The following is a 22604-nucleotide window of genomic DNA, read 5'->3' on the forward strand; positions in this document are numbered from 1 at the left end:
TTAACTTCAGGAAATGTCCAAGGTATATTGTTTGGGAGTGGGTGAGTAATAAAGTATTATATGTAGTACGAGCAACCTTAAGGTTAAAAAAGAAGTATCTGAGTATATATGCATAGATAAGAGTCAGCAAGAGTAGAGATGAGAATTTTGATAGTCATTTTTCTAAGTAGTATAGAATTAGAGGTGATCTTTTTTTATAAATACTTTCCTAGATGTTTTGAATTTTTACAAAAAAATGAGTTATTCTAGTAATAATTAATAAATAATGCTTTTCTCTCCTTTTACAAGATATAAAAATACCTAACCGTTCAGTATCCTTTCAGAATTCAGAATTGTTTTTTACCTTTTACCAATATATATTTTTTCTTTAGGATTCCATAAGAAGCTACTTTGGGATAGTTAAACCTTTTGACCTTTAACTTTTTTCTTTTTGACAAAATAAAAATTAAAATAGTTTCTGACCTATAAAGTAAGGTTATTCTGAAGATTAATTGAAACAATGCCCATATAAAACTCCTGCATAAATGGAACGAGCGGGAGCTCAGAAGTGGTATTAGACTCTCAAACATAAAGGGAATTGTTTTCATGTTCACCGTCTTCTCTTCTTGCCTCTTTTCAAGGAAGTAAGTGTCTCTGGATCACCTCACCAAGTACACATAGGGATATTTATGTTTACCCAAATTTTTTAAATAATTGTTTTCTCTCCGCCTTATTTTTTTTTTTAAAGGAGTTTGTGCAGTTAATGGTCTGTTATATGTAGTTGGCGGAGATGATGGTTCCTGTAACTTGGCATCAGTAGAATATTATAATCCAACGACTGATAAATGGACGGTTGTGTCATCTTGTATGAGCACAGGGAGAAGTTACGCAGGTAATTGTCTAACTTTCTTACAATCTTCTAGTAGATGATGAAAAAAATTATCATGATTTTTGTATTAAGAATGTTCTAAGAAGAATTTTCGCAAAGTATGTTTCTTATTCTCAAAATAATACTGGACGTGTATATTCTAAAATAAAGCACTGGTATTGTTTTATTATTCTACAGTCATTTGATTAAAAAATTCCAAACCTTTCCAGTGCAGAATCATATTATAAAATTTAATATGGCTAAAATCTGTATATAGTCGAGTGGAGTTTACTGTGTGGCAAGGCTTTCATTACTCAGATGTCCAAGAAATATGACTACTTCAGTATCTGCCCTAGCAGGTGCCATATGATAGTACATAGTGAGACCGTGGAGTAATTGTTTTAGTTAAGCATAGCACTGGGTGGATTATAAAATACCATTTTTGGTCCATTCGCTTGAGAAGAGAAATAAAAGGTAATAAGCTTTATAAATGTAATGATGAGTCTTTAAAATTGTATGTTGCGTATTATTCTGATGATTATTCTGTTGCTTTAAATTCTAATATTCATTCTAATATTGGCCCAGGAGTGGAGAGAAAAGAGTTTTAGATTAATTAACCATCACCGTTGTTTATGTATCATGCAAAACAACACCTAGTGGAAGAACTATAAATAGCAGGCTCCCAGAATAACATGGCTCAAACTCAGGTGAAATTTTTTTGATGGCTTTATTGAGATAGAACTGACATAGAATGAATAATGTATATTTAAAGTGTATGATTTTATTACTTTTGACATTTGTATATACCCATGAACCCATCATCACAATCAAGATAATGAAAATACCCATCCCCCACAAAAGGTTCGTGTCCCTTTGAATATTAGGTGGATTTTGATATTTCCTGATTAAAAACACAGCTCCTTAAAGACGAGTTCTGGATTTAAGGAGTCTGATGCAGTTCTGGTCCATAATGAGCAGAGGTTTCTGTGTCATTTCGGTTAAAATGACAGTAGTATTCAAATTGAAGAAAGAGATCTTGAAACACCATGATTCATTCAGTCCCTCTTGTTCCAATAATAGAGAACATAGTCTTTTCTCAGAGGTACAGGATGTTGCCTGTGACTTCTATTGTATTTCTTCGTTTCTCTGCTCAGGGGTCACAGTTATTGATAAACCATTATGAGCCGGAAGGACATTTTTGGCATATTTATACATGAGAAGCAGGCTTCACCACGTATTTCTGAAGCGACTCAGAGTCTAGCACTTCTCCACTTGTGGCTGCTCTTTAAGTCTCAGCAGAAGATCAGATCGGCTGCCTTAATAGGCCTCAGATACTGAAGATTATTTTTGGTAGAAGCACTGCGTAGGCTTTTTCTGCAATGAGCAGCAGCTGACTGAATTTTAATAAGAAACCGGGACTGCGGTACTTACTCTGTAGTCTTTAGACAACAGCTGCTTTCTTAAAGACTAGTTCTTACCAACCTTGAGTGACTATGGATTACTTTGTGAAGGAAGATAAAGTAATGTGTGTTCTTGTAAAATTAAATTTTATCTTTATTCCTTCTCCTGAAAAATCTGTATGCACAGGAACTGAAAATCTTTGAACAGGTATTAAAATCTATGTAAGTATACAAACTAGCTGAGGGATAAAACTGTTTGCTTTTATAAAATATCTTTGATTACATGAGTATAACAAATTGTGTGCATATAAATGTGTGTCTATACGCTTTCCTTTAAATATGTTTGAAAAGATGTTTGAAACTTGATTATACTATTTATAATTGGCACAGTACTTTGAATTATGCCAGTACTACATTGTAAAACAGAGTTGTATTTTTTGATATTTAACAATGCTTAACACTTTAAAATGCCACTTCTGAGGAATGAACACGGTGTAACACACTTGAATATGTGTGATGCCAAACTTTTTTAAATAAAATATAAATTATGCTTATTTATTATTTTCTTTAGTTTAATCTTGGTCATGTTTTGGTGTGTATCTTTAATTTTTTTCTTAACGTAACACTTTGGCATGAACATTATTGCAGGTTTTTGATGAATATAATGAATGTATGGAATTCAACTGAATTTGCATGGTCTTAAGAATTTTTTCTGTGTGTATAAATTTAGCTGCTATTAACAGAAGAGAGAACTTTCTGTGCGTAGCCATGTGTGTTGATCAAATACAGTTTTTCTGAGATCTTCAATTAATCTCACTTTAAAATGACCAAAACATGTCTTTCTTGAATATCTTTGAATAAAAGTTTGTATATTATTTGTTTCACATTGTCCATGATTTTTATCTATTTAGTTTCGTATTAAGAAAGTTGCCTGTTTTGTTTTTCTGTTCTTTTTTAAGATTTGTGTTTTCTAACTTCACAAATCAATTTTTTTAAAGATTTTATTTATTTATTCATGAGAGACACACAGAGAGAGGCAGAGACACAACAGGCAGAGGGAGAAGCAGGCTCCCTGCAGGGAGCCCGATGTGGGACTCGATCCCAGGACCCCGGGATCACACCCTGAGCCGAACGAAGGTAGACGCTCAACTGCTGAGCCACCCGAGTGCCCCACAAATCAGTATTTTTAACTCGTTGTCAGGAACCTATAAGGCAAGTCTGTTATCAGTAACTGAAGTCATTGAAAATTGTGATCCAAGAAAACGTTATCTCAACCATCAGGGAAAAGTCTCCCAAGTATTGGTGAAATTTAAAGTTTTTATATTCCTCTGTTCCTAATATGAGCACAAGGTGACAATAAAACAAATAGCAAAGGATCAAAAAGTAAGTCAAAGAAAAAAATACCTATTCCAGAGCAACTGAGAAAAAATTTGTGGTTTTGATACTAAATCAAAGGAATTGAGGGAATGGGAGTGAGGGAGTGGGATGGACAGCTGAGGTGCCGGAGCCCTGAGAGAGTACAGAGGGGAGGGAGGGGAGGAGAAGGAGAAGGACAAAGAGTGAAGGATATAAGGATATGCTGACTGTGCCTCAGAAGAAGAATTTAAGAGGTTGGCGTGAACAGAAGGTTATCCAGAACAGTCCATAATCAAGATTTATACCTGTGATAAAATTTCCATTTAGTTTAATATAGACTACTGAAATTTAAACATAAAACCATATTTACTACTTACCTGAACTTTTAGTTTAAATGGAAATATAAGGCATTTAATCAGAAAAAGAAAAGAAACCTCTGCTTACCTTCTGAAAAAATGAATTTCTGCATTAATGTGGCTCCAGGCACATCCATCGTCAACACACCTGGTGAAGGTCTAGTGAACGTGGCTGTGGCACCAAGGAAAACGTGTGCCGTTATCTTTCCTGCTCACTTCTAAGCACTGATGCGCCATGAAACCTCTGTGAATAAAAAAATAACCTCTAAACCTCTAAAAAATACATTTTTAAGCCTTTCTTGAAATGCAATCTATTAAGGTGACAAAGTCTTAGATACTTAGCATGTCAAGGACATCTTTGTCTTTACTTCTTCAAAGCTTTAATAGCTGTACTGTAAGGGAGTTTACCAGGGGTTGTCAATAGGTAGATTGTGAACTATGTCTTTCGTGGCTTTTTTTTTTTAAAGATTTTATTTATTCATGAGAGACACAGAGAGAGAGAGAGAGAGGAGGAGGAGGGAGAAGCAGGCTCCATGCTGGGAGCCCGAAGTGGAACTCGATCCCGGGGCTCGAGGATCACGCCCTGGGCCAAAGGCAGGTGCTCACCGCTGAGCCACCCAGGGATCCCCCTTTCGTGGCTTTGGGTCTCCCTGCTTCCCCGTGCCCCTCTGTCTTTCCAGGTTGGAACATCTGCCTTTTAAAAAAGGCATGGGAAGGCATTCCTGGCACCTTCTATTGTACGAGAAAGACTGGGAATTGAGACGCAGGGGGTTTTAGAGACCCTCCCAGGGACACGGCACTGGGTGTGAGCAGGGTTCGAGGCCAGGCCGTGTCCTGCCTTGTGAAGTGACCGCTGCCTGCCTTGCTTGGACCTGGGCCGTGTCGGCCCAAAGCGCTGCTGCTGCGGTGAAGGGGGACGATGTGTGCGGCCGGGGGACTTTGGCTCCTCTTCCTCTTCCCGTGGACTCTGCCACATGGCTGCTGGTTTTTATTATGATCCCTTATCCCTTGAGGACCTACGTGGTCATCCTCCCGGCTGCTGAGGACTTGCGGGACTCCACGGGATCCACGGGTGGCGCACCCCACGCCGTGATGGGCTAAACAAGGCGCCTCTGGTTGCATTTTGCTCTGGAGCAGTTGCCTCCTACGCCCTTGTATGGCTGCCAATGCCTCATGTCGGAGATGAGGTGACTTGGGGCAGTGGGATCACACCTCGAATCGAGACTCGGGTCCCCACCCTGGCTTTGTGACTCTACAGGAAAACCAGCAGTGTGTGTTCTGGAAAATCCAAGGGCACAAGAGCTAGAGGCTCTGGATTTGCATCCCCCTCGATTAGCTGCCAGCTGGGACTTTAAACGTGTCGCGTGACCTCCGACCCTTATTTTGTCGGCTCTAAAGTGGTGACACTAGCGTCTGTGTCACAAGGTTATTCTGGGATATGAGAGAAATGAGGTCTGTGAATATGCCTGGAACGCAGAAGGCCTTCCATAAGTTACCTCCGTTACTGTTCCCTGAACCTCGCCGCGGGAAGGGGCGCCCAGCTGTCCTACCTGTTTCCTCTCAGCCCTACATGTCCAGGATTTAAATAGTCATTCGCCCCCCCCCTCCCCAATACACCTGCTCTCACCCAGGAAACAGGCCCACTGTGGTAGGGCTCGAGGTCTGGACCGCTCAGCGACCTGGACCGAGCCCTTCCCGCACCGCAGACACTGTGCAGGTGGCCTTACGTGCGCCCTGGGACTTGGGATCCCAGCAAACAGGTGCACCTCAGGACTTAGGATCCCAGCAAACAGGTGCGCCCTAGGACTCAGGATCCCAGCAAACAGGTGCACCTTAGGACTTGGGATCCCAGCAAACAGGTGTGCCCTGGGACTTGGGATCCCAGCAAACAGGTGCACCTTAGGACTTGGGATCCCAGCAAACAGGTGCGCCCTAGGACTCAGGATCCCAGCAAACAGGTGCGCCCTAGGACTTGGGATCCCAGCAAACAGGTGAGCTCTAGGACTTGGGGTCCCAGCAAACAGGTGCCTGACAAGACAGAGGTGGCCACGCACAGCTAACAGGCCTGGTGAGTGTGACCCCGTGGTGCATGTCCGGCACAGGATGGGGGACAGCACAGCGGGTTGGGGCAGCCAGAAAAGTGGGCTGCAGTCCCACCCACCACCTGGGCCAGGGAGAGGGGGCCCTGGGGCGGGCTGGCCAAGTGGTCCCGAAGGAGGCCACGGGGCAGGCCTTTGCAGCCCTGCTCTTGGTCGCCCCCGGAGGGTGCCCAGGCCCAAGGGGTCATTGCCTGCACCTGCCTCAGGCCTGAGGATGGGCCCGACGGGAGCGCTCGGCGCCCCAACCACAGGGCCCCGACCGCCCAGGGGGCACGGCCCGTTGCTTGTCATTGTACATGGCCTGTCCCGGTATTTTTCGGAGAGGCCGTTGTTGGACGTGGGGCCTTAGACGGGAGCAGAGGCCGTGGAGCCTGATGACACCTCTCGGGAGGATGTGCTCAAGCAGAGGGTCCCCGAGCGGACGGTGATGGGTGGCGCAGCAGGTGGCGCAGCAGGTGGCCAGCGCTTCAGGGACAAGGCCAGGCTGAGCGGAGCCCTGACAGGAACAACACCTCCGCTCCCTGGAACTACCGACTAGGAAGTGCCCTCGGCCACCCGGGAACCCCCCTCTGCAAACCTGTAGGGAGCGCTCTGACCTTAAATCCCTACATTCACCCCTGGACTCGAGGCTACTGCTGTTCCCCGCAGACAAGTGTTGGAGGTGGACAAGGACTCAGGTGAGGGCAGGGCCGTGGGCAGGTTCCGTGTGTCACGTCCTCGGGGTCACCCGCACTCTGGACCTTCTGGTGCTCCCCGGCCCGGGATTCCAGCCCCTGGGGCAGTGTCCCGGTGCTCCCCATCCCACCCGCCATCCCAGCCCCTGGGGCAGTGTCCTGGTCCTTCCCCTCCACCCCCCGGATTCCAGCCCCTGGGGAGTGTCCCGGTGCTCCCCGTCCCCCCCATCCCAGCCCCTGGGGCAGTGTCCTGGTGCTCCCCGTCCCCCCCCATCCCAGCCCCTGGGGAGTGTCCTGGTCCTCACCGCCCCCCCATCCCAGCCCCTGGGGCAGTGTCCTGGTGCTCCCCGTCCCCCCCATCCCAGCCCCTGGGGAGTGTCCCGGTGCTCCCCGTCGCCCCCCCATCCCAGCCCCTGGGGCAGTGTCCCGGTGCTCCCCGTCCCCCCCATCCCAGCCCCTGGGGCAGTGTCCCGGTGCTCCCCGTCCCCCCCATCCCAGCCCCTGGGCAGTGTCCCGGTGCTCCCCGTCCCCCCCATTCCAGCCCCTGGGCAGTGTCCCGGTGCTCCCCGCCCCCCCATCCCAGCCCCTGGGGCAGTGTCCCGGTGCTCCCAGTCCCACCCCCCATCCCAGCCCCTGGGGCAGTGTCCCGGTGCTCCCCGTCCCACCCCCCATCCCAGCCCCTGGGGCAGTGTCTCGGTGCTCCCCGTCCCCCCCATCCCAGCCCCTGGGGCAGTGTCCCGGTGCTCCCCGCCCCCCCCATCCCAGCCCCTGGGGCAGTGTCCCGGTGCTCCCCGCCCCCCCCATCCCAGCCCCTGGGGCAGTGTCCCGGTGCTCCCCGTCCCCCCCATCCCAGCCCCTGGGGCAGTGTCCCGGTGCTCCCCGTCCCCCCATCCCAGCCCCTGGGGCAGTGTCCCGGTGCTCCCCGCCCCCCCCATCCCAGCCCCTGGGGCAGTGTCCCGGTGCTCCCCGTCCCCCCCCATCCCAGCCCCGATGACAGGGGATACTCCGCGCGCGCATCCTCGGCGCGCATCCCGGTGCTGCAGGTGCATCGGGGTCACAGAGGTCCCGCCCGATGCAGCCGGGAACGACGTCGGGGTCGCGGCGAGGCCCCGGAGCCCCCGAGCCCCGGAGGTGCGCAAAGCGCATCCCCACGACGTCTCCCAGGTGGCGTCGCGGCTGCTGCCCAGGGGCGCGGGGTCACGGCCGGGCGGGGGGCTCCCGGGGCCGCGCCGGCTGGGCCGGAAGTACGGCGGCGCGCGGTTGCCCGGGCAACGCCCCGCCCCGCCCCGCCCCCGGGCCGGCCCCGGCTGCGCGCCGCGGTCTCACTATCCTCACTCCATCCGCCCGGCCAATGGCTGCGGCCGCCGGGGCTGCGCTCACGCGGGTCACGCCAGGCCGGCGAGCGCGGGGACCAATCGCAGCGCCGGGGGGGCGGGGCGGGAGCCCTGGGCAGCCAATGGCGGCCGCAGACGCCGGCCTCGCGCTCCTGGCCCCGCCCCCGGCGCGCAGAGGCACCTGGCGGCGGCCGGAGCCCGCGGCTCGCGTTCCCGCCGCTCGGCCAGGTGAGGCCCGGGACGGAGGCTGCGGGCCGGGGCCCCCGAGCTCGCCGGGCGGGGGGCGGCGCTGGGGCGCGCGGCTTGGCCTGCGGGAGCGTCGGGGCCGGCGGCGGGCGGGCGGGCGGAGGGCGTCTGGGGCGAGGCCCCTGCGGGGTGAATAGGAGTTGGGTCGGGCGGCGCGGCGGCCGGGGAGGGCCGGGCGGTGGCCTGGGACGTGCGCTCCGGCCGCGGGCAGTGGGGGCTCGGGGGGCGGAGGGGCCCGGCGCATCCCCGCGCATCCCCGCGCATCCCCGCGCATCCCCGCGCATCCCGAGGCCGGGCCCGGGTCCCGGGCGGCGCCCCCTGGGGACGTGCGGCAGGACGCGGCCCGACTGCCCTGCCTGGAGCCTCCTGTGGTCGCCGCGGTCGCGGGGGCAAGCTGAGCCGCTGGGCAGGCCCGGCGGAGGAGGGGCCCCGTGCACCCCGGGCTCCGCGGGATGGAGCAGGCGCCGGGCCTCGCGCGAGCCTGGGAGAAGGGGAGGGAGGGGTCCTCCGCCCCGCGAGGCCTGCTTGTTGCTCCGGTTCGTGCGGCGGAGGTGGCCGCCTCCCTGCCCGTGTGCGGCGGGCGGGCGGGCTCCCGGAGGGAGGCCCAGAAGCCCAGCGTCTGCAAGAGAGGGTGAAGAGGGGTGAAGGCTGAAGGGGGGCGGCGGGGACAGGGCCGACCCGGAACATCGCCCTGCAAGGTGATGTTCACTCAGCAGGTGATGGTGCAGTTGGGCAGGTTAGAGGTCAGGGAAGGTAGAGTCGGAGGGCTGCGGGGCAGGTGCAGGGCTCTGCGGGGCGGAGGAGCCGGCGGACGAGCTGGCGGGTGGAGCCCCAGCCCATCAGAGCCTGACCTGGGAAGGGGGGGGGGGCGGCAGCCCACCTTAAAACAGGAAGCGGGACGGTCACTGGCTCCTCCGGGACAGAAGAAAGGCAGGCACTGGGGATCCGGCCTCCATTCCCAGGCCGCCCTTTCTCAAAAGCTGTAGCACGGACCGACTCATCAGCCGGTGCTGTCTTCGTTCTCCTCTCCTGCTGGAGTCTTTGCATCTGATGGGCCCTCCAGTCACAACACTCCCTGTTCCTCCCCCCGCCCCCCATTGTAGGCCTTTCATCCTTTCATCAGATCCCCCTTACGCTCCAAGTCTCAGCTTAGATGGCATCTTTCTTTTTATGTGTGTGTGTGTTTATAAAGATTTTATTTATTTGTTCCTGAGAGGCAGAGACACAGGCAGGGGGAGAGGCAAGCTCCCTGCAGAAAGCCGGATGGGGGACTCCATCCCGGGACCCCAGGGTCACGCCCTGAGCTGAAGGCAGATGCTCAAGTGCTGAGCCACCGAGGCATCCGGAGATGGCATCTTTCTTCAAGGACTTCCCTGGCCCTCTGTTCGGGCACTCTCGATTTCCAACCTGTTACTGTTCTTATCACCCAACTTTGTGATAGTCTAGTTATTGCTGTATGTTCCTCATCAGAGTTTATGTCTTGCAGTCAGGGGTGAGGGCGGCAGCTGGCACAGGAGCTGCACATAGTGAGTACATGTGAATCCCAAGAACCAAGGGAGGAGAGTATTTTAGGCTTCAAACTGGTCAGATCAACCCTAAAGAGTGTTGGATTTGGCAGCTAGGAGATCCTCGGTGATGGTGTTAGTAAGAACAAATTCACTGCAGTGACAAAAAGAGGAAGCAGGTTGTAACAGCTGGAGAGTAAATGGGAAATGTGAAAATGAAGACCGCCTGAATAGAATATCTTTAGGGAGCCTTGGGAAAGCTGTAGGAATTACTCCTTTCTTACTGTAATATTTATTGTGTTACTTTATTATTTCTGGATTACAGTAGAGCATAAGGGGTGAGTACACAGGCTCCCCCATTTAGTGTTTTTGTAAGTGGGGTTAGGAAAGTTGTTTATTCTTTCTAAACCTCAGTTTTTCATTTGTAAAATAGAGATAATAAAATTACCTACCTCATGAAGGTGCAGTAAGGGTTAAAGTGGTTAATGTAGAGAGAACATGCGGCAGGTAAAATTGTAAGATATTTGACGTCGACATTGTGGTGGTTTAATATATGTATACATGATGAAACGATCCCCACCATCTATTACTTACTATTGTTTTCCTGTACATTTTGCAGATGATAAAACAGGCTCTGAGAGGTTGTATAACTTGCTGCAGGTCACACAGCTAGTAAGGGGTTGGTTCAGCAGTGAGCTCATGAAAAATGAGGATTAGAATGACTTTTACCTTGCAAGTTAGGAGATTGAAGATACCTTGGTGTGGATGGGACCTCGATTGCAAGTCCTTGAGTGAGTTGTGAGGGTGAGAGCAAGACAAAGGGAGGCTCTTTGTTGATTTCTCCCTAGAGAGAGGAGTTGGTTCAAAGGAAAAGAAGAGGGACAGGGGCTTGGGGAAGAAGGGACAAACTTGAGGGGATGGACTTCACTAGAGGGAAAGACGAAAGATGAGAAAGGGTAAGTGATGGGCAAGTTCTCAGGTAGATAAGAACAGAAGACTAGTCCGTGTCCGGGAGCATGAGTGGGAAATGCTGATGTTGGGACGGCACCGCCTGTAATGGGGCCTCCCTAGTAGAAGTCCGTTGAGGACGCGTAGGACATATCATAAGGATATGAACTGAAGTCAGAGACCGAGGAAGGCAGCTTCCCGCTATCCTCCGTGAGGAACCGGTAAGAGGTCGGGTATGGGAAGTGGGGCATCTTAAGCGCTATTAAGAGTGCTTCTGAGCCTTAAAATAATTTTGTTTTCAAAGTAGTCCATCATAATTTGTAAATTAGGAACAACAGTGAACATTTTTAGGAAAGTGACATTGTTTATAGACTTTTCTGATCTGGTGACCTGTCATGCTTATTTATTATATAGGTAAAGCATACTCATGACAAAATTATAATTGTAAGAAAGTATAAAATGGAAAGTACAGATTTTCTCCTCTCCTCCATGACCCCCCCCCCCCACACACACACTGGATGCACACATATGCAATGCACACATCTTCTTCCCCTTAATCTCTTTTCCCTAAAGGTCATCACTCTAAAGTGTTCCTTACACGCATGTCCTCTGTGTGTGTGTGTGTGTGTCTGTCCATAGGCATGAAAGTGCACAAATGTATAACCTTTTCACAAAAATATGAGAGGGGCACCTTGTTATGTGTATTATTGTGCAGCTTGCTCTTTGGTTTAACATCTTGTCTTGGACGTCTTTCTGTCCCAGAGCATATACAGTTTCCTGTTCTTTTTTTTTTTTTTTAAGATTTTATTTATTTATTCATGAGAGACAAAGAGAGAGAGAGAGGCAGAGGGAGAAGCAGGCTCCATGCAGGGAGCCCGATGTGGGACTCGATCCAGGGTCTCCAGGATCATGCCCTGGGCCAAAGGCAGAAGCTCAACCGCTGAGCCACCAGGGCGTCCCAGTTTCCTGTTCTCTTAAGTGGCTGTGTAATCCTCTGTGGAAGGACTTAGGATTTATTTAATTCCTTTCTTGTTGGTGGACATCGGTCTGTTGTTTTCTCCTTGTTTTTTGCTGCTATGCAAAATATGCTTAGCATATGCTAAGCAATGTTTCCTTCAGTCTCAGGGTGCCTGGGTGAGAAAATTGCTGGGTCAAAGGGTATATTTATTTTGAATTGTGGCACATATTGTGAATTTTTCTTCAAAGGCCTGCTAATCCCTCCATCAACAGTGTATAATGATGCCTGTTTCTCCAAATTGTTGCCCTTAGCAATTCTAGGTCCCAAACACTGAAACTTTTAAAGATTTTTGTTTCAGGGTGTATTTCTTTATTTGAGTCGAACTGAGCTGCTTATTTGTCTAGTGAACATTTGTATTATATTTATTTTTCCATGAACCCCTTGGGGATGGTCTTTGTCATTTTTCTGTTGGATTTTTAGTCTTTTCCCAAAGCATACTTTGCAGCCTTTTGTCTTACGTGTTGGAAATATTTTTTCCAGTTTGTCATTTGATCTCTGACTTTATTTATAATTGTCTGTTCCCCAATCAGAAGTATTTTTTGTGTGTGTGTAGTCTTATTTGGCAAACTTTTATAGGGTTTTTTTTTTTTTTTTTTTTTTTTTTGGTTTTTGTTTGGTTTTGAGTGACACTGGAACTCCTCTATTGCTAATTTAAATTACAAGTTTTCCCATGTAGCCCACATCGAGAAGTCTCTTTAAAGATAGTCTGAAATTCTTTGTTTACTGTTCTTTAGATCCCTCTCTTGAAAGTTAACATGTGGCTTTTATTTTTTAGAGATACTTATTTATATATATATATATAGAGAGAGAGAGAGAGAGCAGGTGTGAGAGAGAGCACGGACACTTAGGAGCCCACATGCCCTTGAAATGAGGGGGAGTAGTGGAGGGGAGAGTGCAGGAGAGGGACGGAGAAAGAATCTCAAACTGACTTTGCCCTGCGGGTAGAGAGCAGAGGCCAGGTTGGAGCTCCTTCCTTGAGCCAAAACCAAGAGGCTGGTGTTTAACTCACTGACCCACGCAGGTGCCCCAGCATGCGGCTTTTCAATCAGTGCCTACACATAACCATGGTGATGACATCACCTCCCATAGACTTTTTTTTTAAATCTCACGTTTAGGACCCGAGAACTGGTACTTTAGTATTAGTTGTTTTAAAAATTATCAGAAGATGAATTTTAAAAAATTATTTTCTTTGAATTTTATTGTTTGGCTGGCTGGCTTGCTTGCTTATTTATTTATTTATTTATTTGCTTTTACAGAATTCTAAGGCTTTCTGCAGAGATTTGAAAAATGGCAACAAATGAAAGTATCAGCATCTTTAGTTCAGCATCCTTGGCTGTGGAGTATGTAGATTCACTTTTACCTGAGAACCCTCTACAAGAACCATTTAAAAATGCTTGGAACTATATGTTGAATAATTATACAAAGTTCCAGATTGCAACATGGGGATCCTTGATAGTTCACGAAGTTCTTTATTTCTTGTTCTGTTTACCTGGATTTTTGTTTCAATTTATACCTTTCATGAAAAAGTACAAAATTCAAAAGGTGAGTGTGATGGACTTGGAGTGGAATGTTATCATTCATCTTGAATATTTTAAAAGTAAATATAACTTCGTTTTGAGAGAACCTACATTAGGGCTGTTCAGTAGAAATACAAAGAAGGATCATTTTCTTATAAAATACATAAAAAGATATAAAGAAATAGGGAAATTAATTTTAATGTTATGTTTTATTTAACACAATAAATCAAAACTATTATTATTTCAACAAGTAATCAGAATTTAGAAGTACCTAATGAAATACTTCATGTTCATATTCTCACAATGTCTCTGAAATCGGGTGTAACTCTAAGCAGCCAGTGGGGGGGGGGAAAGAAATCAAGTGTGTATTTTACATTAATTTTAGCCCGTCTCAATTTAGACTAGCCATAATTAAAGTGGTCAGTAGCCACATATTTCTAGTTCCTGCCACATTGGACAGTACAGCCCTAGATCATTATTGATAATATTTCAAGAATAATTTAATTTCGCTTTCAGTAGATGCAACATTTATCTAATATGGGTTTATAAGTTTCAATCTTTAAACCAGCTGGAAAGAGAAGTTAGAGATTTGTAGGTAATTGGCAACTCATTCCAACCCCTGATGTCTCAGCCACTTAAGTGTATGTTTAATATTGTAAGATCTTGATCAGAGCTATTGAAAGTCATGTTTTTTTACTTAAATATATGCTGGGGGTCCTGCAGGATCCATGTTATCCCAAATGAGGAAGCCCTGATGCTCTGAGGTTCTAGGTATTTGCTTCGGTGCACTAAATTCCCCAAGATTGCCTCTGTGTGTGACAACGTGTTGCGATAGACCTAGTGCCTCTTCTCATGTTAGGCACGGGGCAAGTGGTGAGCTCTGCCCGTGTGTAGACTGGAGCTCGACGGGGTGCCTAGACCAGAATCTGGACTAGCTTACTGGAGACGATTTATCAGCGCTTGGCAAACTCTAAGGTGCTATAGTAGTGTCTAATAGTTGCTGTTTACTCTTCTAAAAAGTCACGCAAACTCAGACTCAGAGGTGCATGGTCTTGGTAGAAAGTGGACACTTTGAGGGCATTCATCGGGTGGTTGGCCTCATGCATGTCCTCTCCTGTCCGTCTATTGGCCCGTTGCCTCTCCCAGTGAATCTCACATTGGGTGCTGACTCACGTGCTCTCATGGATTCTCTCTGGGGATAGTGCAGGGGTCAGGCCACTTGACTCTAAGCCAAAGGGGGGAGGAAATAAAAAGGGACGTGTCCAAAGAGGAGTATCCTGTCGCCCTAAATTAAGGACAGAAGTTTCAAAATGCTTTGTGTAACGGGGCCTGCTTTTAAAGGCAGAGTTCAGTTTGGATGTCTGAGTTCTCACGTGTGTTGGGGCGATTCTGGCTCCAGTGTGTCGCCCCTGCATTTGCTTATAGAGCTGATTCGTGGTGTGTCTGGCCAGGCCAGAGTGTCTTTGGCCTCCCGCCCTCTGCCGTTCTCTCACCGGTCAGAGGTGGTAACTTTTACAGAGCCAGGAAGACCTTTTTAAGTCAGGGTTTTTATGCATGACTTTCAGCTTTGGCAAAAGACAGTACACGTAGTTGTCTAGTTGGTCGCAGGTAGTTGTCTATCAACAGAAATAGAAAGCCTGGGTGGTGTGGTTTCACAGTGCCTTGTCTTCTTTGAGTTTCACAACCCTGAAAACCCCTGCTTTGAGCTTTTTTGATACAAACATGAATTGTGATGGTAAATCAATGTGAGTGTTTCATTGTTCACTGTCTTCTAAACTAATTTGCGTAGACTTTAAACAGTAAAATATGTGGTTTTGTAGTTAGAATTGATTACTTTCTGTGTTAATTTCTGCAGCTAAATGAGTATCAGAATCAAGCTATGATATTAGGTCTGCTAAGCACAGTTTCTAGGCAGAAATTGCCCAAGCTAGACTATTTTATCCTCAGTCACAGACTGGAGGTTTGCGTAGTGAGGTCAGATAATCTCAGAGAAGAGATAGCCAGTGACAAATTATCTTGCCTAATCCCCTCTTTTACTGTTGAGGAGACTGAGTTGTGAGCATCACAGAGCTAGAAAACTAGTTAGTGAAGGCCCTGTGATTGGAGGCTTACTTATGCTCTAGATTGGTTATCAATTGAATGCTTTTTCCTTTTTGGGGGGGGGGGGGGGGAAACAACAAAAAAGAAAAGTTTAAAGTCCTAGAATTAAGTTAGTCTAGGAGACCTAGATTAGAGTTAGTCCTGGTTCTAATAACTACTTATTTGATCTGGACAAGGTAGTCGACCTCTGTGGGCTTCTGCTGATGAGCAGTAGTTTCCATACTTGGGATACTGTGGTCTAGTTAAGAGTTTCACCAGTAGTTGTCTGAATGTTTAAGTAAGGACATTTAAAACAAAGCAATAACTATTATTTATTATCACCATTTGTTAGTAAAACCAAAAGTACTTTTTCTTATCAAATTGCAGCCTTTTAAAGATTTTGTTTGAGAGCGAGCAAGCATGCGTGCACACGTGAGAAGGGGGAAGAGCAGAGGGAGAGGGAGAAGCAGACTGAGCAGGGAGCCCAGTGGGGATCGCCATGCGGGGCTGGATCCCAGGACCCCGGGATCATGACCTGAGCTGAAGGTGGACACTTAACCCAACTCAACCACCTAGGCGCCCCTAACTGCAGCCCTTTATTTTATTATTAATTATTATTATTATTATTATTATTATTATTATTATTACAGCCCTTTAAATTGAATAAATTGAGTTGTTTTTATATGGCTTGCTATGCAAGTTGATACCCTGATGAGGGTTTTTTGCATGTTTACTACGTTGATCTTACTTTTCTTGTTCTGACTTTCATCTCTGAATGTCGTTATCGGTGGGCAGTAGCTCTTCATTTTTGGGGAAACACTGGACACATTTCTGAAGTTCTTGCAGCTCAGAGAGTTTGTAATTCTGCTATCGTATGTGAACCAAAATATGCTCGCTTCTGGGAATGAGCACCGCAGAGCGGCTGGCAGCACCGATTTCCCTGTGTGACCAAGCCTTCCGGTGCTACGTGGACGGCTGCTGCGGCAGTCGGGAGAACTCCCCTGTCATCGTGCTGTGCCACTTTTCCTCTCTGAAATTCCTGGGTGACAGAAGAGAATCATCCGTGGGCAGCACGGACTGGACAGTTACTCTTTAGTGTTTCTTTGGTTTGTTTGCGACCATTACACCTGGGTTTGTGCATTATCAGTTTCTTCTCCTATTCAAACTAGTGATCATAGTTGTCAAGAGTCTAGAAGGGGGGGAGGAGGCTGTCATTTGTGGGCCTCAGTTACTGCAACATAGTAACCATAATACGGAATTCTCATCATAAGATTAACTAAATAACATAAAATAAGGTCACTTAGAAACATTACAGAAATAGGAATTTACTCTAAGATTCAAGTCAAACACTTGATAGCAGAGGCTAATAATAAATATTGTGATTTTTTTTTTTTCTCCATAGGATAAACCAGAAACCTGGGAAAACCAATGGAAATGTTTTAAAGTACTTCTCTTTAATCACTTTTGTATCCAGCTTCCTTTGATCTGTGGAACTTATTATTTTACAGAGTATTTTAATATACCTTATGATTGGGAAAGAATGCCAAGATGGTATGTAGATAAACATTTGATTTTGATACCCAGTCTTGGTTTATGATCTAGTTGAAATATCCGTCATGTTTATCTTCCTTCTTCATTTGTTTGTTCTAAACTTTAAAAGTAAATAAAATGTAGGAACGTCAACTAGAGCAGAAACTTAAAAAATGTTCCCATTTTTCTTTCTATATATATATATATATTTTTTTAATATTTATTTATTTATTCATGAGAGACACTGAGAGAGAGGCAGAGACACAGGCAGAGGGAGAAGCAGGCTCCATGCAAGGAGCCTGACGTGGGACTCGATCCCGGGACCTCAGGATCACACCCTGGGCTGAATGAAGGCAGATGCTCAGCCACTGAGCCACCTGTGCTGCCCATTCTTTCTATGTTTTAATGTAATATTTTATTAGAAATGATTTCTTACATCAGAAGTTTCAGTAGCATCCTTTATATGGTTTTATACAGATAAGCACACTTCTGTCAAAACTGTATTACATTTTAAGTCTAAATGAGTAAAAAGAGAGTAATGATGAGGTTTATAAGAATTGTGTCCGTATAGACACAAGTGTAGATTACCTGAGCACTGGTAGTTGTGTTCAAATAATATTTGTATTCAGCTGTCTGCTCCTGACATAACCCAAATATAGCTAGACCAACATACAGGTTTATGCTTATTCTTTGTAATATATGTAATATAAGAGTTTTTGTGTATGTGTTCATTTGTATATAAAATATATCTTGCCCATTGCACCTCTGTCCCTCTCTCTCGTGGAAAAAAGTGATGATTTTACTATTGATAATCTCTGCTCAAGTCTTTCATCAAATTACTCTTTTCCTAGAAGTTTTGGATCTTGTTTCTTAACTTCGATTTTAAACATGTGAAATTTTTTTCAGTTTTGTTTTTTCTAAGTTGGCTCCACTCCCAACGTGGGGCTCAAACTCATGACCCTGAGGTAAAGAGTTGCATGTCCACCTACTGAGCTATCCAGGTGCCCCATACATGTGAGTTTTTAAAAAACAAATTAGGATTGGAATAGAGGTCAATCTCTAACCCTTCTTGAGGTGGTATTATATAGCCACCTTGTACGTAGCAATTTTGAGTTTATTGATCAGTGTATCCAGTTAGGTCAAGCTGGTTAGTGGGTATTTGGTTTCATGTAATTCCTCAAGCAGTGATCCCAAGTAAAAGTTCAGATTGTTTAAGTAAACATTACTTTATACTCATTACAGTATTGTCATCTTAAAGGTATATGCTTTTGGCAAGATGCTTTGGCTGTGCGGTGATTGAGGACACCTGGCACTATTTCCTGCATAGGCTCTTGCATCACAAAAGAATATATAAATATATTCATAAAGTTCATCATGAGTTTCAGGTATGTTAGAATTATTTTTAATACTTTTTTTCTATTAGAGGCTAAATGCTTTTTAAAAATCTTCTGAGGTTGTAAAAAAAATGGTCAGTGATGTTTGTATGTCTTTCTTTCTGGCATGAACATGTTAACATAACACACACACACGTACACATATAGCCAGTTCTATAAATCTTGAAGAAAAGTGCTATATGAAATAGTTCTGTCTCTCATTTTTGGGGCCAGACCATTATCCTGCTGGTACGTGGCAGATTTATAAAACTATATGCATAAATAAGTTAGAATATATGTATTTATTATGGTTCTCCAAACAAAATTAATAGGAGATACACACACACACACACAGATTTTTTTTTTTTTAAAGATTTTATTTTATTCATGATAGTCACACAGAGAGAGACAGAGAGGCAGAGACACAGGCAGAGGGAGAAGCAGGCTCCATGCAGGGAGCCCGACGTGGGATTTGATCCCGGGTCTCCAGGATCGCGCCCCGGGCCAAAGGCAGGCGCCAAACCGCTGCGCCACCCCGGGATCCCCACACAGAGATTATTTTAAGGAACTGGCTTATGTGCGTGTGGGGCCTGGCAAGTCTGAAATGCATAGGGCGGACCACAGGCTGGACATTCGAGCAGGGTTTCTATACTGCACTGGAGAGAATTCTTTCTTCCTCATGAAACCTCAGTCTTGGCTTTTAAGGCCTTCAGCTGGTTGGATAAAGCCCACTTGCATTATGGAGGGTCATCTCCTTGACTCAAAGTCCACTGATTTAAATATTGGTCACATTTACAAAATACTTTCACAGCAGTGTCCAGACTGATGTCTGACCAACCAAACAGTTGGGCATCTAGCAAAATAGCCTAGCCAAGCTGACGTGTAAAGTTAACAGTCATAATATATTAAGGAATTTGTATCTATTTTAGGCTCCATTTGGAATGGAAGCTGAATATGCACATCCTTTGGAAACTCTGATTCTTGGAACTGGGTTTTTCATTGGAATCATGCTTTTATGTGATCATGTCATTCTCCTTTGGGCATGGGTGACCATTCGTTTGATAGAAACTATTGATGTCCATAGGTGAGTTATGGTCTCTATCAGGTATATCAAAGTATAAAATCTTTGTTTCCATGGTCATAAGACGATCTTTATTTCTAAGCAGACTAATAGGACAGATTAATTTTGTCAATATCATAATCTTTGTAAGAGAGCAAAAGAGTTTTCAGTGTTGTGATCAGCATTTCTCCAGGGACTCATGAGGCTGAGCATCTGTGTGTGCTCATTGACCAACATATTTTTGTCTTCTTTGAATGACTCTTATATCCTTTGCCCATTTTTCTGTTAGGTTATATGTCTCATAACCTTTGGGTTCATGTTGCCTTTATTTATTACATTTGTTTAAACATTTTCTCCCCATCTATCATTGGCATTTTAACTCTCGGTGGTCCTTTGTAGTACTCGAGTTTTTAATTTCCATGTGGCAAAATCTGTCAGGCAAAAAAAAAAAAGAACTGTCAGGCATTCTCTTTCAGGGTTTTGGGTTTCATGTCTCACTTAGGCCTTCCTGAAACATTGTTCAAATGGAAATATTTTTGTGGTTTTTCTTAAAAATGTAGTTAAATACCGTAATTCAGGACCAACACTTTTTTTTTTTTTTTTTAATGAACCCAAACCTAACTCTTACTTGAGAATAATACTGAAACACAGCCCTCGCTGAGTATTCCTGGTTCCTACCCAACAGAGATGAAAACACTGCTTGTAACATGTGCATATTTCACGTGCTTCCTTCTTGTTGGTGGGAAGCTATTTCGTGGTAAATTATTTCTTTTTGCTGCCTTTTAAAATGCCTAATACCCTAATTTCTCACTGTTTCACGATTATTATATATTCATTGCATTTCGACTTGGGACTTCATTGCTTTACCTGTGAAAGCAGAATATCAAATTCTAAGAATATTTTTAAACCACAAAGGTAGCAAAATTAACACCTGCAGTCCTAGGCAGGGGATATTCTTCTGCAGGTAAGTTGTAAAAGTTGTCTACTTCCCTCATGTCCTTCCGCTGGTCCCTTCAGCTCCTGAGGAAAGAAGAGGGTGGGTGATTCAGAGCTGTAGAGTTATGGCTGTCAGCTTCTAGATTTGATATTGGAAATAAGGGAAGATCCTCTAAAGAGTTGCTACATAGTGATTCGCAGATTCAACCTTCTTGGTGCTTGATACTTGTTTCGTTCAACCTTTCCCAAAGGACATCATGGGCATACTGTTATGGGCATTACAAACTGTGGTGAGAAAGCTCCTCTAAAATGAAAAGAAAAATAATTCTTGAAATTCCGTGTCTAAAGATTGATTACTGTAAACACCCTCTGTTTCATCCCCAGTTGTATAATAATTAAGTTCTATAGATTTTTCAAGGTTTTTATTTTAATCTCTTAAAATGGTTTCTAGAATATGTACCATTCTTGTGTGAGTTTTTTGGCTTATGTAAACACGTCAGAAATAAAGGGACTTAGGTAAAGTGGAATGTTACTTGAATTCGTTAACAGGCATGTTGCTACCAATGGAATCGTCAGTTGTTTGAAGTCTATTCATTTCCTTAACAATCTTCCTCATTTTCATTTCAGTGGCTATGACATTCCCCTGAACCCTTTAAATCTGATCCCTTTCTATGCTGGTTCTCGGCATCATGATTTCCACCACATGAACTTCATCGGAAACTATGCTTCCACGTTTACATGGTGGGATAGAATTTTTGGAACAGACTCTCAATTTACTGCCTATAATGAAAAGATGAAGAAGATTGAGAAAAAGATGCAATAAATATCTCCTCTCCACCATCCTGAAAGCACACACCTCCCTGAATTGAAGCGAATAGCTAACCTTGCTTCTGCGGAGCAGAAATAAACCTGTGTCTTGGCTGCTAAGTGATACAAAGATCATTAACAACCTTTAATTATCTTCCTAGCGGGAACTTTTTCTACTTTACATAAAAGTTCTGTATATGTAGAAATAAGTAAATCTATAACGAAGTATGATTTTCGCGAGGAGGTTTTAAAGGCCGTGTTGCTAACCTTACAGAAAGGTTCTAAGTAATGGAAGAAGTATCAGTCTGTCTTTCCCCTGTAACACCAGAGGCCTGAAGCTAAGATGGGTCTTTAAAATCTTGTAAATATAGTGGCCATTTCAGTATCTCTTAGCAGGGTGTTGGCCTCATATTGAACTTTAAACATTTTCTAGAATTTGCCTAAACATCCAAGTATCATGGGTTGAACCGTATGGATCGACAGTGAGAGTGAGGCGGCCAAATCCGGAATAGCCCGCCCCAAGAACTTCCACTCTGGTCCCGAGCTGACTGGTTTGGGGTGATTCTCCTTCTTTGAGAAGCCCTTTCGGATGGCAATGTGCTACTGGTATCTATAAATTAAGGCGTTTCCGAATTGTCATAAATGGGATATTTTAGTCTAAAGGTTTTCGGGTTACTTGAATTTTTTTTTTTAAAAAATTGAGCTTTATTTCTGCTATTTACCCTTTCATTTTTGTATATCAAGTTTTCATTATACTTAAAACTGTATCTTGAAACATTGTGAACTTACTTGCTGTATTTGCACTTTGAACAATTGAAATAAATGTGATTTTTTTGTCTGATTATCTGGTTTCTGATTTTGAACATCAGTGGTGATTTTTTTTTACATATCTTATTCTTATAAGGAAAAGTACAGAAGTCCTTAAATCACTAAGTTTTGTAATAAAAGGAATAATTCTGCTTTTTAAAAAAGTGCCTCATTTGCCTAACTTTTTTGGCAGTTTCAACATGTGTTTATCAGGCAGTGATTGTGGGGAATTCCGCGGAGAGCTCTTTTTTGCGGTTGGATGTGTGCTGGCTGTGCAGACGGGAGAATGCAGGAAGCTGGACTTGAGGACTGGCTCAAAGAGTTTCCAGCTCAAAGAGCTGATAACCCCAACCGAGGGTTCGGTGGTACCAAATTGTAATTGATAGCATGGAGCCATCTTCTCCTTTCTTCTTTTGAAAACACACAGTGAAGAGATGCAAATAAGGATCCAGAAGGTTAAACTGAGAATATTCTTTTTCGTTTTTTAAGGTCTTATTTATTCATAAGAAACAGGCAGAGACCCAGGCAGAGGGAGAAGCAGGCTCCCTGCAGGGAGCCCGACGTGGGCCCATCCCCGGACCCCGGTCACGGCCGAGCCGAAGGCAGGCGCCCAACCACGGAGTCCCCAGGGGCCCCTAAACAATATTCTGCTGGACCATGTTTTGGACCTTGGCCTGACCCTATGACCCCTGCCCCCTCCTGCGGGTGTGGG

At 45.2% G+C, this 22604-nt stretch overlaps 2 protein-coding genes across 6 annotated transcripts in view; both read left to right on the top strand.

Annotated features, from left to right (window-relative positions):
• KLHL2 (kelch like family member 2) overlaps positions 1-3131 on the top strand; it is a 99063-nt gene extending 95932 nt beyond the window's left edge. The window contains exons 14-15 of the mRNA XM_072724990.1: positions 728-871; positions 2002-3131. Coding sequence (XP_072581091.1) covers positions 728-871; positions 2002-2030 — 173 coding nt within the window. The 3' untranslated portion in view covers positions 2031-3131. The remainder of the gene's footprint in view (positions 1-727; positions 872-2001) is intronic.
• Positions 3132-8165: 5034 nt separating this feature from the next.
• On the top strand, positions 8166-21926 carry MSMO1 (methylsterol monooxygenase 1). 5 transcript variants are annotated; one of them, XM_072724992.1, is made up of 6 exons: positions 8166-8294; positions 13040-13325; positions 16782-16930; positions 18168-18294; positions 19212-19366; positions 20906-21926. In XM_072724992.1, exons 2-6 carry the CDS (start codon positions 13071-13073, stop codon positions 21099-21101), a joined length of 882 nt encoding a protein of 293 aa, XP_072581093.1. In that variant the 5' UTR covers positions 8166-8294; positions 13040-13070; the 3' UTR covers positions 21102-21926. The 5 variants fall into 5 exon arrangements, with proteins under 5 accessions (XP_072581093.1, XP_072581097.1, XP_072581096.1 ...); XM_072724995.1 differs by lacking the exon at positions 8166-8294 and adding an exon at positions 8845-8943; XM_072724993.1 differs by lacking the exon at positions 8166-8294 and adding an exon at positions 8860-10986.
• Positions 21927-22604: the final 678 nt, after the last annotated feature.

Source organism: Vulpes vulpes, chromosome 10 (genome assembly GCF_048418805.1).
Source record: "Vulpes vulpes isolate BD-2025 chromosome 10, VulVul3, whole genome shotgun sequence".
In the NCBI taxonomy this organism is placed as follows: domain Eukaryota; kingdom Metazoa; phylum Chordata; class Mammalia; order Carnivora; family Canidae; genus Vulpes; species Vulpes vulpes.

Bases quoted from the DNA above. Each gene is read 5' to 3' on its own strand.
- MSMO1 (XM_072724992.1), top strand. From the start codon at position 13,071: ATGGCAACAAATGAAAGTATCAGCATCTTTAGTTCAGCATCCTTGGCT. The intron at 13,326-16,781 runs GTGAGTGTGATG...TTTTCTCCATAG, and splicing joins AAAAGTACAAAATTCAAAAG to GATAAACCAGAAACCTGGGA. The intron at 19,367-20,905 runs GTGAGTTATGGT...TTTTCATTTCAG, and splicing joins GAAACTATTGATGTCCATAG to TGGCTATGACATTCCCCTGA.